Source organism: Oxyura jamaicensis, chromosome Z (genome assembly GCF_011077185.1).
Source record: "Oxyura jamaicensis isolate SHBP4307 breed ruddy duck chromosome Z, BPBGC_Ojam_1.0, whole genome shotgun sequence".
Taxonomy (NCBI): Eukaryota; Metazoa; Chordata; class Aves; order Anseriformes; family Anatidae; genus Oxyura; species Oxyura jamaicensis.
In genome coordinates, this window is record NC_048926.1 from 43,423,854 (window position 1) to 43,439,853 (window position 16,000).

Consider the following 16,000-nt stretch of genomic DNA (forward strand, 5'->3'; position numbering starts at 1 on the left):
CTATACTGTTCCAAAGTCCAAGGAATTAAAGTCACTATATAGGTTTTCCCTTCCTTGAAAGTGTAATTGCAGGATTTGGATTCAGGGAACAGAATGATTTGGACAAGTAGGCTTTGTTTTTGATACCCAACTTGATAGAAGCAGTCATGTTTGATTAAGGATCTTTTTAATTGCCTTTCACTAGACTAATCTGTTAATCCACCTTTTCTTGCACTTCATCCAAGCAGCCAACTAACTGAACATCTGAGTTGTTTTGAGAAGGGAAATTTAACCTTGCTCCTGTGGAGGCTCAGCTCTAGCCTCAGTCAGGAGAACTGGAGGTCAGCATGAGAAGGCCTTGTATCTACAGCTTTAACTCTTCGTTGATTTGGTTTCATAGCTTTTAAACTGATGTTTATTGCATTTATGGATGTTCAGGAGGGAAGTCCTCTCAAATCCCTGATGGCATTTAATTATGGTCATAATCATAAAATGTCTCTGGTCTCTAGGGAGCAAGAAAGGATCAATAGAGTACAAGACAGTCAAAGAACAAAAAGCTCTTCTGGGTCACTGGTTATTTCTGTCCCTATTACCTAGCCTCCCCCCCCCCCCCCCCCCATCTCCCCACAGCTGCTGTTTCTCCTGTTGGAGATACAAGGAGAAAAGTTGGAAAACAAATGTAAGAACAGTGCTTGTGACTATTGAATTAAATGGATATTTAAAAGATATCATGACTTTCATTGGTTGTGGAAAACTATAGAAGCAGTTCTGCAGGTTCTCTTTGTGCTATGAATAATCATGTAACAGCACCTACCTCACTGGAGATGAAGTTGTCCATTTTAGTTCTGATGGTAGGTTCTAGCACAAAACTGACTTCTGCAGGCAAAGCTTTTGCTCTTCTGAAGTACTTGTAAATTGACAACTATTTGCAGTATCATAGGAATTAAATTGCAGGTTTTTTTTTTTTTTTTTTTTTTTTTTTTGACGACTATCATTTTGTTCAGTCGTTGAGAGATTTTCTGAGCTATGACTTTTATGTCATAGCATGGAGATCAGGATGTAAAGCTTATCAATAGTCACCTGTATTCAAATCTTAGGTTCTGGTTCAAAATTCTATATGTTCATTAGAACTTGCATATAACTTTGCCATGCTTAAAGCATAGTTTTGACTTCCATTCTCCATGGGTATTGTTTCCACTTACCCATGATTTTTGCTGGGTAAGTTTCTTGGAAGTGAAAGTTGATAAATTCTGGATAAGAATGAGGGAAAAAAAAATCAGTGGAGCAACGAGCTAATGAGCTGACATCTTGCATAGGATTCTATATGAGATTGGCATACCCTTCTTTGTCCAGTTATAGCTTGAATGACTGGTTCCTCCACCGTAATGCAAAGTCAGAGAGGAAAAACATGTAGAAGAACCATTTCCATGCTGTACATCCAGAATAATCCAACCTTTATTTAATTATTCCATCTTTGGTATATCTCCTCTTACTCTAAAGCTCCATACTAAAGCATGGTAATAGCTGAGATTTTAAATGTACAGAGGTAAAGCTGTTTAAAAATAGAATTTTCCTCCCATGTGAGATTTCAGCATTTCAGAATTACTTTCTACTTTAAAATCAGAATGAAAGTTAAAGCTAAGGGCACTTGATTCAGTTTTGTTTCAAGCTGAAAATTTGAAATGGGAAAACTGTGCACCATCAATAAAATTGAAAAGATTTGATGTATTAAAATACAAAGTTTATTTGGGAAAATATTTCAAGATTTTTTTAAGCTTTTTTGATCTCCTTTTGTGGCAAAATAAATGTTTTTTCACTTTCAAAGTTGAATTTGATTATTTTAGAAAGCCACAAAGGTAAATCAAAATCATCATTTTCCTGTTGTCGAGTCTTTGAAACTTTATTTTATGCCCTTTGAAATTTTTCAGTCAATTTTTTTGATTTGCTTTATGCTGAAGTCAGTGCTGTGGGAATCAAAATTTTGCATGTTCTGACTTGTATACAATTAATACTTGGCATGTGTATTTCATTCTTACATGTGTTTCCATTAATTTTCATGTTGAAATCATCTGGCAGAGGGAAAGACTCTAAAAGAGAAAAATGGTTGTATGTAACTGAAAGAGATACCCAACTAGTCTGAACCTTCTTGGATTAAAAGGTGAAACTCCACTGAAGTCAATGGAGCTTTAAATATTGGCGCCAACAGAAAATTTGTCCCACAGAGTGCAATTGCATTGTCACATCTTGAATGCTCTTCATTCTCATGACAGAAGTTAGTGAAGGAGTCTCTTTTCAAGCACTTACACATTTTTTATTTTTTATTTTTTTTTATTTTTTCAAAACCCATTTCCTCAGAGGGGTCAAAAGCTCTTCTTATCACCATAGGGAGCCCAGGGGAATTTTGGTGTTCTGGAGTACGGCAGGTATCCAACTGCATTAAAATGTTAACTCTCTTTATTTTAACCATGCTGTGGTTTTGTCATGAATCAAAAGTGGTGGAATTTAATTATTTTTTGATTGGAAGGAGGAACATTCCAGCAGGAAAAATACCACATTAAAATCGGCTTACTTCCAACTAATCTATACAAGAAATTCCCCTAGTGAAAAAAAAGCTGTGTTCCTGATTGCTTTGTATCACCAGTGTGATGTTATAATACCATTTTTATACCGTGTTTCTGGAAATTTTTGGTATAATCTATGCAGAAAATAGATTGCAGATCTCCTTTAAAAGACAAATGTTTTTTCCTGCTCGGCTATATACAACAACACCGGAGTTTTCCCACCTTGCTTGTATTGCTACTTTTCCTTAAGAGCAGAGAACAATGCAATTATCTGTTATTATTTGCATGCATTACTTTAGAGCTCTGAGGCCCAAACAAGACCTCATTGTGCAAAGCACTGTGGGACTCCGCAGCCTCAAATAATCCCTGTCTGAAGAGCTTTTGGGCTGAGGCTCCCATACCCTGGCTCTAGTTGGTTGGTCTGTGGGCTGGCTGCAGACCTGGGTCCCCTGTGCATAGGCCAGAGAATGGGCCGTCCCAGAGGTTTAATGCCTTGCCCCAGCTCACGCAGGAAATCTGTGGCCAACCCTGAAATGGAAGCCAGATCTCCTGTGTGGCAGCGTGACCCTCTCGGCTCCTGACCTGTTCTCCCCAGTGTAATGTTGGCCTCCAGTGCAGACATGTCTGCCAGAGGAATTTTCCATTGAGTTCTGCTGTTGATGAGTTTCTTTCTCACCAATAGGTGGAAACTGACAGCCCGGTTTCTCAGGTGACACAAGGAACGGTTCTGCCATCCCAAATGAGGCAGGAAAAACATCACGCAGAACAAGGAATTTTCCATAAGAAACTGTACCATAGCAACTGACAAAGACGTTGAAGCACATTACACTTTCTCTGCTTGTTGCAACCTGTGCTTTGATGCAACAGGACATCAGAAAAGAGAAGACATTTTTTTATTTTTTTTTTTCCCTTATTTATTTCTTTGGCCAGGATAGTGATTGCTTTAACTGGTGCTGCTTTATCATAATGAATTTATTGCAAAATTGTGTAACCTTTCCACATCCGTCTCCAAAGTCTGTGCCAGAGCTTGTGTTCTGGCATGCATTGTCATGCTATAGCTGGGGAGGGTGAGGGATCTACATCAGTAAACTTCCATACGAGATCACAAGATTTTGAAATTGTAGGATCACTAACCAAATGGGATGCAGAAATATTTCCAACAGGCTGGCAGCTGTGCCATACATAGCATCAAAATAAAGCTGAGTCATTAAGAAGTAGTGATAAATAAGCCAGCAAAAGTTTGTCTGTTTTTTTCTGAGTATATCCCAAATAAGATTGTCTAGGGTAACAGAAAAGAATCACTGTATGGAAACAAGTGACATTGGTTTGGATACGGACAGACTCTTGCTGTATTAGGAACAGCATTTTATCAAAATGTTGTATGAAATCTCTAAGAGAAATCTTTGCAGGACAGATGTTTGGGTTGTTTCTGAGCATCTGTAATAGGCTGTTCAGGATGAACAAATCTAAATTAACAGGGCCAAAAATGCCTAAGTACAAAAACAGGAGGAAATTTGATTAGGACTACTAATCAGCTGAGGTCTGAAGGCTCCCTTTCTTTTGAGCTAGAGCAGTCTAGTCATCTTCCTTTACTTTTTTTTCAGAGTTTGTGCTTCACTCTGCCCATGTTTAGTCTCTGAGTAGTGCCCATGAACAATTCAGGCTTGCACTTCTCACTGGAGACAATAAACTCCATGATGTGAATGATCCTCCTCTCTACTGTATATGCAAATATAAATTACTGGGTGGAAGCTGCATCATGCAGCAAATTTGTTATGTATGTACTGTCTTTACATTTATATTCATACCTGTCCAATTAGAAGGATGGTATTTCTGAGGCAAGATATACCTATTTTCTGTGTGACTGCATGCTACACATTCCCCTTGATGGCAGTGGCAAGCCTGTCATTGAGTTGAGCAAGTTGTATAGGAGTCCTGTAGAGCTGGGCTTGAAGTAAAAACTGTGTACTGAAGCAGAAGTCATTATGGCTGTTCTTAACTACAGCTTTCACCATGGCCCATATATGAAATCACAGTACTTTGTGCAATAGCAGGGATAATGCAGGTTCTCTAACCACTTGCCCCCAGCTACTGCAACTAATTTACAACTGGGCTAATTATAAACAAAAATCATTTTTAAAATGCTATGGATTTAAAAATATATTTTTTCACAATGATAGTATTTGGATGCTTAGCTAGAATAGCCCTTATTAAGATGCAACTTGCCATTTTCCCTGATTTACACAACAACTGGCACTTCTGATGCCTGTTTGGCACAATATGAAGGAAAATCATTTCAGTAGCTCCTGTTCAGAAATCTTGATTTGTTTACATTTATGAAGGTGTGGAAAGGAAGCTGCAACAAGTAGTTTTGAAGTGCTGGTTGTGGTATGTTAATCCCTGAAGGCCTGTTTATTTTTATGTGGGATAGCACATAAAAGACCAAACTAACGACATACAGACTGGAGTAAGCAAAGAATTAGGGCAGTTAACTGAGCAGCAGACATCACATATTTTCTTCCATTCATGGCGTGTCATTTGTTTCTGTTGTTCTCCTTCTTTTGGTTTTCTTTTGTTTTGTTTTTAATTAGAGGGTGTTGGGGGTTTCTTAATTGCTTTCTTCAGCAGCTTCTCTTTGTGACTGTTAATCTAGAATGATCCACTGAGTTTCCCAGTTTCCATTTTGCGGGTGAAAGCAGGATTAATTTCACGGCATAAAAGGTTACAATGAAGACAGTGGAAGGGAAATAGAGCTGTTACAAAATCATTTTTCTGAATGTATTTTTTTTCAGTTGTTCTTATTTTTAACTGTGTTTTAATACACTTAAACTTTAAGGAGGTCAAATGCACATCTGAAGAGTCTTTTCTTAAGATTTGGAAATTAAGACAGCAGTGAGGAGTTTGGACCGTTGTTTTCAACATACACCAAATAAGAACTTTGATGAATGTAAAGCACTTTATAGCTTTGTGACACAGCCTCAATAGAAAGTAATTAATCTTAAAAACAAAAACAAAAAAAAAAAAGAGCCAACAAACAAACAAAGAGCTATTACAAGACATCTAGACAATTCTTATTTTCTAGACGAGGAAAACAGTGATGAAGGGATTCACTCAGAGCATCATAAAAGTTGTTTGTTGAAGTCCTGATGACAAATACCTTTCCATCTCTGTGTGTCTGTCTAGGTGTCAGAAGTAAACAATGTTGTCTCTCTGTAGTTTCTCTGTAAGGGAATGCAAATCAGTATGGTTATTTTTGCACTTAGAGCTTGTTATATTTTTGGAACATGTGGCTGAATTCTCATAATGAAGAGTGAATTAAAAGGGAAAAATAAATGTGACAGAAGCAATGGTGAAAATGCCATACTTTCCTGTAAGTTAGTTGTGAGTTTTATATGGGAAAATGCTGGAAAAACTACCTAGTAAATCTTGGAAGTGGTTTATTCCTGATCATGTTCGCTTCTGACCCTTCCTCTTTTCTCTAAAATTCTGACCAGAAGGGCAGACTAGAAAGAAAGTACCCTGGAAATTGCATTTGGACCATTTTTGGATTCTGGACTACCAAAAGGCAAAGTAGCTTTAATTGGCTTAACACCAAGTCCTTCTTAAAAGCAAAACCTTATTCAGACTCCTGCTGGAGGTTGTCTCGCAAGAGGCAATAGTTAATCAACAGTAGTTGTGAACTAGTCTGTTAATCTACCCTGGTGACATCTCACCTATAGGGTTGAGCAGTAACTCATGCCTCTCAGAGTTTTAGTCTAGTACAGACAGCATGATATTGACGGACAGCACCTGGTTCCTTAGCTGCAAGTGCCAGTTCTGAGCAACTAGAGAGAAAAATCCAGCTGTTTGACCAGTGACAGTGAAAATGATCGTAATTTTTAATACTTCCTTTACTGATAAGCATATGGGGTATTCTGCCATTACAGCTGAACAAATGTAGCAGCCATTTTTGTTGGTTACTGCTGCTTAAAATGTTTTCCAAGTAAAAGAATATGTAGGCAGCTGGTACTTACTGCTCTGTGAAAGAACATGAAATTCAGAAGGAACGGGAGGAAAAAAAAAAACAAAAAACAAAACAAACAAAAAAAAACACTACTTTTTGCCTATCTTTTTCCTGTGCAGACTACAGCTGCTTTAAACTGTGCTATAATATTGTGGTGTATGGCAGTTGAAATAAAACAGACTTGATTTCTTTTTAAAAACAAACAAACAAACAAAAAAACAATAGTCACATAGATGCTAAGTGAGAAAATAACTTTTTTGGCAAAAACATTTTTTGTTTCTAGCAGAGGCCCACAGAATTAACATTTGCATTCACTTCAGCATACAAGTATTGCAGAAGATTCAATTGTAAATACTTTCCAAGAATAAAGAGCACAGGGGAAAAAGAGTGTTTGATTTATGGTGACACGTATTCAACTTTTATAGAATATCACACATGTGTACTACCTATCATCGCAAAATTAACTGGTACTAATTGGTCAGCATTGCCAACTCAGTCTGCTTATGAGTGTAACACTCTTCCTTAGGTCATGTTCATTATACTGACATAGTGTGTCAGATCCTGAATAAAGTTCATTCAGCCATTTCTGCTGTTCTTCTTCTTGTTTCCCCTGCTATGTGTGTGTGCTGCCATTAGCAAGAGTTCACATCTCTGCAAAGACTGGGTCTGTGTGCTTTGGGAAATACGTGTCTCGGGTATCTGCCCAGTGGCTACTTCTCCAGCAACAGTGGGTTGTGGGAGGGCATCCTTTGATTGAATCTTGCCTGGTGTTTTCCTCTTTCTTGGAAACTGACTGGAACAAAATGTTCAAAGCTCTTTCTTCCTCCCTTTCCTTCTTGCTTTTTTTTTTTTTCTTTTCTTTTCTTTTTTTTTTTTTTTTCTTCTTCTTCTCCCTCTTGATGCATGGAAGTAAAAAACCAGAAAAAGGCTGTAACAGTTCATTATTGTGTGGTAAATCAGACAGTAAACTTCTATGCCTTTTGCTGCATTTGGGCAGCTCCTGTTCCTTAGTGACAGCTGCTTGGCTCAGCACACTGTAATTATCAACTCAAAAACAAGATGCTTTTAGGTGCTGAAAGCATAATGGCAGAGAGTGAACTTGTCCTCAGCCTCGTCATGGGCCACAGCTTTGAAAGATCTCATTTAGTGGATGTTTGAGTGTGTTGTCGCTGTTGATACTGGGGCTCTGACAGTTCATTAACACACTAGGAAGCTGTTGTTACCCTAAAGGAGTACAGGTCTTTGTTTTTCATTAGCTTCGGACGTATCACATAGTTGCTGTTTGGTTATTGCATCTGTGTTCATCTTCTGTCTCTAAAATAAAGTTTTATTGATATGTGGGAGGGAATTTATACAATTTTGTCAAAATTTACAGAGTTGTTATTTAAACAGCTGTCTGAAGGGAACTTTGCTGAGAAGCAAACCTGTTTACCTGTTGGCTGTAGTGAAACTGAGGCACTCACTGCTCCTATTTTATGTCCCCTACCTACTCGTGATTGGATTGCTGGCTGGACAGAGGGGATGCGTACTAACTGGATGACTGGTGCCTGGCTGTCTGCAGCTACAGGGATGTGCAGAGCATAAGATTGCCTTGGATCTGCTAACAGGGCAATGGGTTCTGTGTTGGGCAGGCTGTTTGCAAGAGGCTGTGTAGAGGAGACTTTGCTCCCTCATCAAACTTATTTTAACAAAGAAGGAGGACTCTTATTTGTCTGAAAGGTGGGAAAACATCATTTCAGCTGATAGATAATATCCATAGCTCAAGTGAATAGAAAGAAACTTCTCATATTCTCTGCTGGACCTGTTAGCTAGATTTGCTATTTTTCATATTACAAGAAAATAACATGCAGATCCAAGAGGGGAGAAAAGAAAATATGACTTTTTTTTTTTTTTTTTTTTTTTTTTTCCCCAAGAGAAACAATCCGGGAAATCTTACTGTTCCCAGTGTCAAGACGTCTTTTCTCACTGTAACCATGAGGCAGGTTGGGTTTTCTACCAGAATAATTAGAATAGGTATCTATTCTACTGCTATTGAAAGAGGTTTTGAAGTGTTTTCAGATTCTGCTGGGCTATTGTTCAGTGTAATTTGCAGAGTAGTTCCAAGTAGGAGCTACCACTGTCTATTTGAGTAAAGCTTAATGCAAGAGGCATGCCACAGTCTTATTCTTATCCATCCCAAGGATTTGGAGAGGTTTTCAGACCCTGGAGAATGATGAGACATTATACAGGCTGTAAAAACCTCATGACTTTTACATACAGAATGGTTGTGTTGTTATCATACAATGAAAATGCACTTTACAGTCTGAGCCATTCAGAGGATACAAAATGGAGGAGCCAGGTAAGCAGAGGAGATAGTGTATGGTGTACGGTAGGTAGGTCCTGTAAGTCTGAAAAATAAAACATGATGCATTTGCGTGGAAACAGAGCAATAATTTTTCCATTTAATGTGCAACAAAACAAAATAAAAGTTATATTTTCTTTGCAGTTGTTGAGAACCTGATCCTGAAAAACCCTAATCACGTTCTGTTTTGTAATCCCTTGGTGACTTCATTTGGGAATTTGTAGGGCTGTTGTTTGAAGCTATTTCAATGTAATAATCTTTAGACTGTTTTGTGGCTGTAGCAGAGTTGTCTGGCATAGCCCAGCAGTAAAGATAAATTTTCTGGGTGTACTATGCATGTATATATTGCTAGCTACAAGTGCCTTTGTTATCAGTAAGCACTGGGATCCTGAAACTGTAACAGAGGCCAAGGAGAGAAAGCTATTTGGGGAGTAATCCTTTGTAGATGGCACACCCTAGCAAAGAGGAGTACCAGCTTGTCAGTGAAAGAAAGCAGAACAACAAATGCCTCACCACGGAAGGATGAAGAACCACTGAAGGACAAAACATCTGTAAGAGGAAATAACTTCTTTTCCAACTCTGTTCAGCTTTTAAGATGGTTCTGCTCATCTCACCCATTGTGCGGGGTTTTCAGGCAGTATAACAGTGCTAATCCCTTCTGTGTCCCTGGATGGAGGAGGAGGAGGGCAAACTGAGGTTCTTTTTTTTCTTAGGAAGAATCAGGAATTTTCTCTTTTTCCTGATGATTTTTTTTTCTTGGTAAATGATGTAGGAATCTGATCAAACGACAAGGAAGATTTCTTCTCTGTTTGCTATGCTTCATATCTTTGTGTCTTTTTCCAGGTCTTCTTTGGGGACAACCAAAGCTGTTATTTTAAAATGTCACTTTCTCTGTGTTTCACTGCTGCTTAGGGTGAAACCCAGGAAAGGAGGCAGTATGCACAGAATCATAAGAGCAAGTAAGGAAGTGGCCTTGAAGACCTGAGTGTGTGCCATTGGCTTAATGAATAAACTTTCCACTGAGGGAGGAGTTTTCTTCAGCTGGCCCAAAAAAAGCAAAACATGGGCATACGTAAGATTCACCTTTCCTCATGGGAAGCCATACAATGTCATGCAGCCTGATGGAACTGTAAATAATGCTCTGAGGCTGGACAAAAATTGCTAGGAAAAGGGTATATAGTACTATTTGTGATATATAAAAGATTGGGTTCTGCAATAACCCAATCTTATAACTTGGGTTCTGCAATAACCCAATCTTATAACTTCTATATAACTTCTACAATATTTTCTCTATGATTTCCATTTGCTTCCTTACACAATTAGCTGCAAGAGAGCAGCCAATCTAATATGGCAGAATCAGGTTCTGTGCTGTCTTTTAGTAAAATAATTCAGCAAAGGTGAAAACTGGATATGCCCTTAACTTTATCTAAAGGGTTAGAATTTGGTACCATGGGCCAAGCATATGTTTTACTCCGACACTGAAAACTCCATTCGCTTTTCACATTTCTTGTCAGAGGCCAAAAGTAAAACCCTTCTGTCCTCCCTCATATCAAGACACTTAATGATTTCTTTTCCTTCTAAAATAAGGAGAGAAAAAGTAAAGTAGAGAAGCCTACATCAAGAATGGGTCATCCACTTAGGCAAAGCTTGAATATGGCTCAGTCTCTGAACATATGATGTTTCTTTCAGGTCCTACTTCTCAGACTGGCATCCTGGGATGCTTTTCAGACTATGCTGGTTTCTGAAAAAAGGTAGAAAAAGAGTTAATGCTCTGAAGGCAGAATGTTTATTAGCCCTTCTCCCTTGCAAGCATCTAGAGATATGCTCCATGGTAATTCCCCATCCTTTCCTGAGTCCTTCTGTTTCTGGGGCACAGAAGATCCATAAAGATTAGTGTCATGTTGAGGGAAAGGATTTCCTGGTCTGAGCTAAGAGAATGGTGGTGGTGGTGACATCATTGTCTCCAGTTAACCTAGACATATAAGATGGACCAGACTTACCATAATAAAATAATATTAGCAGATGTTTTATATTGTAACTCATGCACAAAGCCTTCAATTTTTGTACTCAGTAACCATTTGGAAGAAGTGCATGGAGATTGGCACTTACAAATTAAGTGTATGGACATCTGCAAAGGCAAAGTTTGGTCAAAAATGCAGCACAGCTTTCTGCTTAAAGCTGATTTGCAGCACAGTGCTGAAAATACTGTTGGCAAGCAGGAAGCAGTATACAGAGAGAAAACAAAGTGAATAATATCTACTGTCTACTTTGAATGAAGTCAACTAAATTCAGCTTTCAGTTATTTTGATATATCCCCCCCCCCTTTTTTTTTTTTTTTTTTTTAGCACATTGCAGGACAAAGTCCATATTTAGGACATATTTATCATTAAAATCAAAAACCATTTCAGATTACTAAAGCCTGGGGGCCTTGTTTGTGTATGTAAGGTAAAATTCATGCCTGGAAAAATTCATTCAACTTCAAAATCCTTGTTTTCCTGTAGGGTGAATTTAGCTCATAAAACTCATATATTTAAAACAATGTTAGCATTGTTATTATAACTTATTATGAAGTAGTTTTTATTTGTTTATAAGGATGCAATTGAGAGTGGCAATATGTCTGTCTGTAGGACACTGAGAAGACCTTAGCCAAACAAGAAAATAAGATCTTGACCAGAAATCACATATAAACCCACAAAAGCCAGCAAACCCTTCAGTTTCAGACAGAGAAGGTCCATGTCAGATACAGCAAAGTGAATTTACAGTGCACAAGATCTGTGGTGTCCCAGCTGCTCTGGGAAGGACTGTTGCCAGGGCACCTTCCCAGGAGCTGCAGTGCTGTATCACAAAGGGAAACCTAATTCCCAGTCAAGACAATGGAAACTATGGAGTTTGATGTAGAGATCCTGTGAGGATTTAATTTGTAAACAAAGCAAATGAAAGGTTAAGCTACAGAAGTCCCAGATTTATTGGGTTTATCACCAGATGTAGCTCTTGACAGCTGGGAAGTCCCTGTGAATTATGCCATTCTGGTGAGTACTTATTTTTCATAAAACACCTCCGGGTTTCAGGAAGACCTAAGCCTATGGAGGTGCCTTCTTCAGCTTGTCCATTAAACATCTCCTTCAGGGCCCCTTGTAGTCTGATGCCTGTGAAAAATCAGAGAAGTCACTGATAGCCGCTCAAATTGATTCAGAAGCCATACTTGTACCAATAATGTGAAAAGGCCTGAGTGTCTCTCTGACCTAGTAGTTCTTTTGTGTATCCTTTGTATTCTGTCATCTATACCCTGTACCAGCACCTCTGATTTGGAGTAGAGTACCCAAGGAGCAGGTTTTCTGTTGGTTTATTTTAATCCAATGAAAGAGGTGTCTCAAGCGTGCACTATAACCTGAAAACAGACTGCTTTCTTATGTGCACCTACAAGAACTGGGTACCAGTCTTGCATAAGGATTTGATGCTGCTCTATGGTAAAAATTAAACAACAGTATCACTACACCAAAATTTATATAGAATAATAAGTAATAAATGTTGTATGGGATGAATACATCAAATAATCAGAAATATATTCTCAGAACTGAGCTGACCTGTTTCTGCATCCAGGCAATTCTGACAAGCAGTATTGTTAATGTTGTGCAATTTATTTGTTTCTACAAAGTCGGTGGGTTTTGTTGCTGCCATGTTATTGCCATGTTAGAGAGTGTATATCTCAGTGTGCCAGAATTTCTACTCTGTCAGTAACATGCAGGACTGTAGAGCTGCTGCAACTGCTGCTGCAGAATTTGAAGGTCATTGGGCTAGACTTGCTGTCTGCTCTTTGTAGTGATTTTGTATTCTCCTGCTATGTGATTCTCTCTGAAATTCCACCCTACCTTTTATGTGAATGACAAATGCTGTACAAATTTGGTATACTATCTGAGCAATCACTCAGCCATTTACACCTGTTTTTCTAGCAAGATCTTAGAAATAGCTGACTCTTAGTGATTGCAAGAGAAATAATGGAAGAAGATAATGAAGAAACTTTGCAAAATGTCTTTCTGTGACAACTCATGTCACATCATAAGCTGAGTCTTATCTGCTGCTGTTTTTTCTTATGCAACTGTAAGTTTGTCTATAATATTACCTTGTCTGCTTATTTGACATCTTGAAGATCCTCATTCTCTTCTCTAGACTCCTGGTAAAACACATTTCATCAGAATCTTCCACATGTGTACCACTAGCAACATTTTAACAGTATCCTGGAAAGGAGACTTAGCAGATAATTTAAGTGGGTATGCAACACAACAGTCTTCTAGTGTTGGCAATTCAGTGATCAGTAAGGATGGAGCTTGATTGCAGTGGCTCTTACTGTCCATCAGACAGGAAGTCCCTGTGATTTAGCCTCTCTATAAGTACAGGTATCTCTCCTGTGCTCTGTTGTTTCCATAAGGTATGTGAGAACATAACTGAAACTTGCAGCATTTGTAATACTGCAATTGGGTAAGGTGTTCACATGGTGAGACACTCGTGTTCATGTGTATGTGTGTAAATTTTGTGCTCTTTAGTAAAACTAGCTTTAAAAGGACTAGTGTGATCTTTGGATGTGCAGGGGTATAGGGAGCCGATTCTATGCTTATTCTATGCCTGGAGTAGAGAGTGATGTGACTTCCAGGAGGGAAAAGCATCTGGAAACAACTACATTTTTTAAAGGATATTGAATATTTTTCCATAGAAGGGCCACAAAATATGACTGGCAAACTAGAGAAAATGCTTACCTGTAATGGGCTTCCATAGCTTTTCTTTACCACTAGCAAGAATGATGTTGATTATGCATATTTTGCACCAGACCTTAAAAGGGTGCTTGAGCTAGCAGAGGAAATCTAGTAAAACTCAAGGAAGAAAGACACAAGCCAGACAAGCTAAAAATTAAAAGAGAAAAGAAGAAAGCCTGCAGTTTTATTAGCAATGAAAATGATTACACATTAGGCTCAGACTTCCAAATAAAGACTGACACAGCTCCTTTCAGGAGGTATTTTCCTGCCAAGCACAAGTCATTTAAATCAGTATTACACTCCATGCTGTGCAGAAGGTTATCTTAGATGGTGTAATGGTCACATGTTGTGGTGAAATGTTCAGATGTATTGTTTGTGACCAAGGGGAAAACACTTTCACTCTGTCACAGCATTTCATTTTTTAATTACGTGCAGAAACTCTAATAATTTGTGCTTCTGAGTGTCCTGCTGTCCATGCCTGAAATCAGTCACATCCAGCTCAGTGAATTTAATGTGGTGAGGTGATCCTGAGCTGCCCATTTTCTTGGAACCCATTCCATAATGTGCTGTGATCCTCTTTGTTCAGCCTCATCATCAAAGGTAGGTTACCTGGGAGTGAAATCCCATGCCTGCAGATAGTGTTTACAGGATAAGACCTCAATGCATCACTGACATTGTGACATGCTGTTCGTTAGTGTATGAAACACTGTCAGTCCAGCTGTCTTGGTGGAAGGCCTCTGGGATCACAAGATGAGAAGAAAATCCTTTTCTGCAGTCGTCTTTTTTGTTGCCAGCCTGTTCCCTGCAGTCAACCAGGAGAGCCCTGTGCTTCTACAGGAAGGGTTTTTATGGATATTATTTAACACCACAGCCTCTACTCAGCATTTACCCTTGTTTAGTTTTCTCGGTCTCACTTCATATTTTAGGTTTCATTTTTCTCTTAAATGTTTCAACTTGACTTAGCTCGTAGCTTAATGTAACATATTTTTTACAGTAATCAAACAAGATCTTTTAAACCAGGGATGACATGCTTTTAAAAGCACAAATGGCAGCTCAAGGGCAATCACCATTTAGAGTCAAAAGGAGGAAAATACATAACCACCCTTTGAATATTTGTATATCTTTGCCTGAGAGACAATGTTATGAGACCACTTCTTTGGTAATTCAGTTATGCCACCTCTTTGGCCAAATTCTGCTTTGTTTCGTCAATGTAAATCCAGGATGATCTCTTGGACTTTTATAGAGTTAATTGGCTTTATCCTGATATTAACTGAAAGCAGATTTTGACTTGCATTTTTCAGTGTATCTCCTGGTGGAATCTCCTCCTACTGAATGGTGTGTCAGTATGGCAGGGGCCCTGAGTGTGCTAAATGGATTTTTTCCTTAGCTCATATTTCTGTCACATCATATGCATTTGATTTACTTACATTGTTCTTGTTTTTAATCTGAATGTATTTAGTCACATTTACTGTCATTTTTTATTTGTTTAGCAACTCTGTTCAGCTTAGACAGGTAACGGGGATGGATTGAACATAACAAGTTGCAAATATAGTCTGTGCAGCACTCTTCTGTGGCTTGCAGTGTTCTGCTTTTGACAGTTTGGTATGGGACAGGTTGTTTATTCAAAAGCTTAATTTATATCAGAGCAAGTAGCAGCAGATGTAAGTATACTATATGGAAATACCTGATACATGTCTTATTTATTTTTACTCCATTGTTTGTGGAATCCTCTAGGAACTTGGTAAAAAGTCTTCTTACTTCCAGGGCACACATCAATAGTGTTTGGAGTTCAGAGTGGAGAGGACCCAGTCAGTCAGTGCTCAGAAAGTCAGCTGTGGTCAGTACGAGGTCTCTGGTAGCAGCAATGAGAGCAAAGTGAAAGACCCCCTCTGCACATGTGGGGCTTCCTGACTCCAATAGGGCAAGACTTCAGCCCTGTTCTCTGCTACAAAAGCTGATGGGTTTTGTGGGCATTTTAAGGTGATGATGCTGGTACCATGGAGCTGAATGTCTCTGCTCCTGGTCCCACACAGTGTCCAGGCTGCCATCACCATGCTCAGCAGGCCTGGTCTCATGGCAACTGGATTCCCTTACAGCAGCCAGTCATAGGCATGACTGTCCAAGGGCCTTGCACTCCCCAGGTGGGCACAAAGAGCCTGGGGGTGGGGAGAGAGCCACGCAATTGTTGCACTGCTCCAGCACCTCCACAGCTGGGGGTGCCGGAATGTGGTGATTTCCCTCTCACAGACTGTGGGCCCACACTCCAAATGCTGCCGATAGTGGGGACAAGCTTTCCTCCCACTGTTGATGCTAGCAGGACTCCATTTTCCACCCTCTAGTAATGGGGGTAAGGTAGTTTCTAAGTTAA

General features: G+C 39.0%; 1 protein-coding gene across 5 annotated transcripts in view; it reads left to right on the top strand.

Annotated features, from left to right (window-relative positions):
* NTRK2 (neurotrophic receptor tyrosine kinase 2) overlaps positions 1–16,000 on the top strand; it is a 209,245-nt gene that overhangs the window by 139,325 nt on the left and 53,920 nt on the right. The window contains exon 14 of one of the 5 annotated variants that reach the window (XM_035310590.1): positions 3,223–7,130. The exons of the other annotated variants lie outside the window; for them this stretch is intronic. Coding sequence (XP_035166481.1) covers positions 3,223–3,233 — 11 coding nt within the window. The 3' untranslated portion in view covers positions 3,234–7,130. Of the gene's footprint in view, positions 1–3,222; positions 7,131–16,000 lie in introns of those variants that run through there. 5 annotated transcript variants of the gene reach the window in all.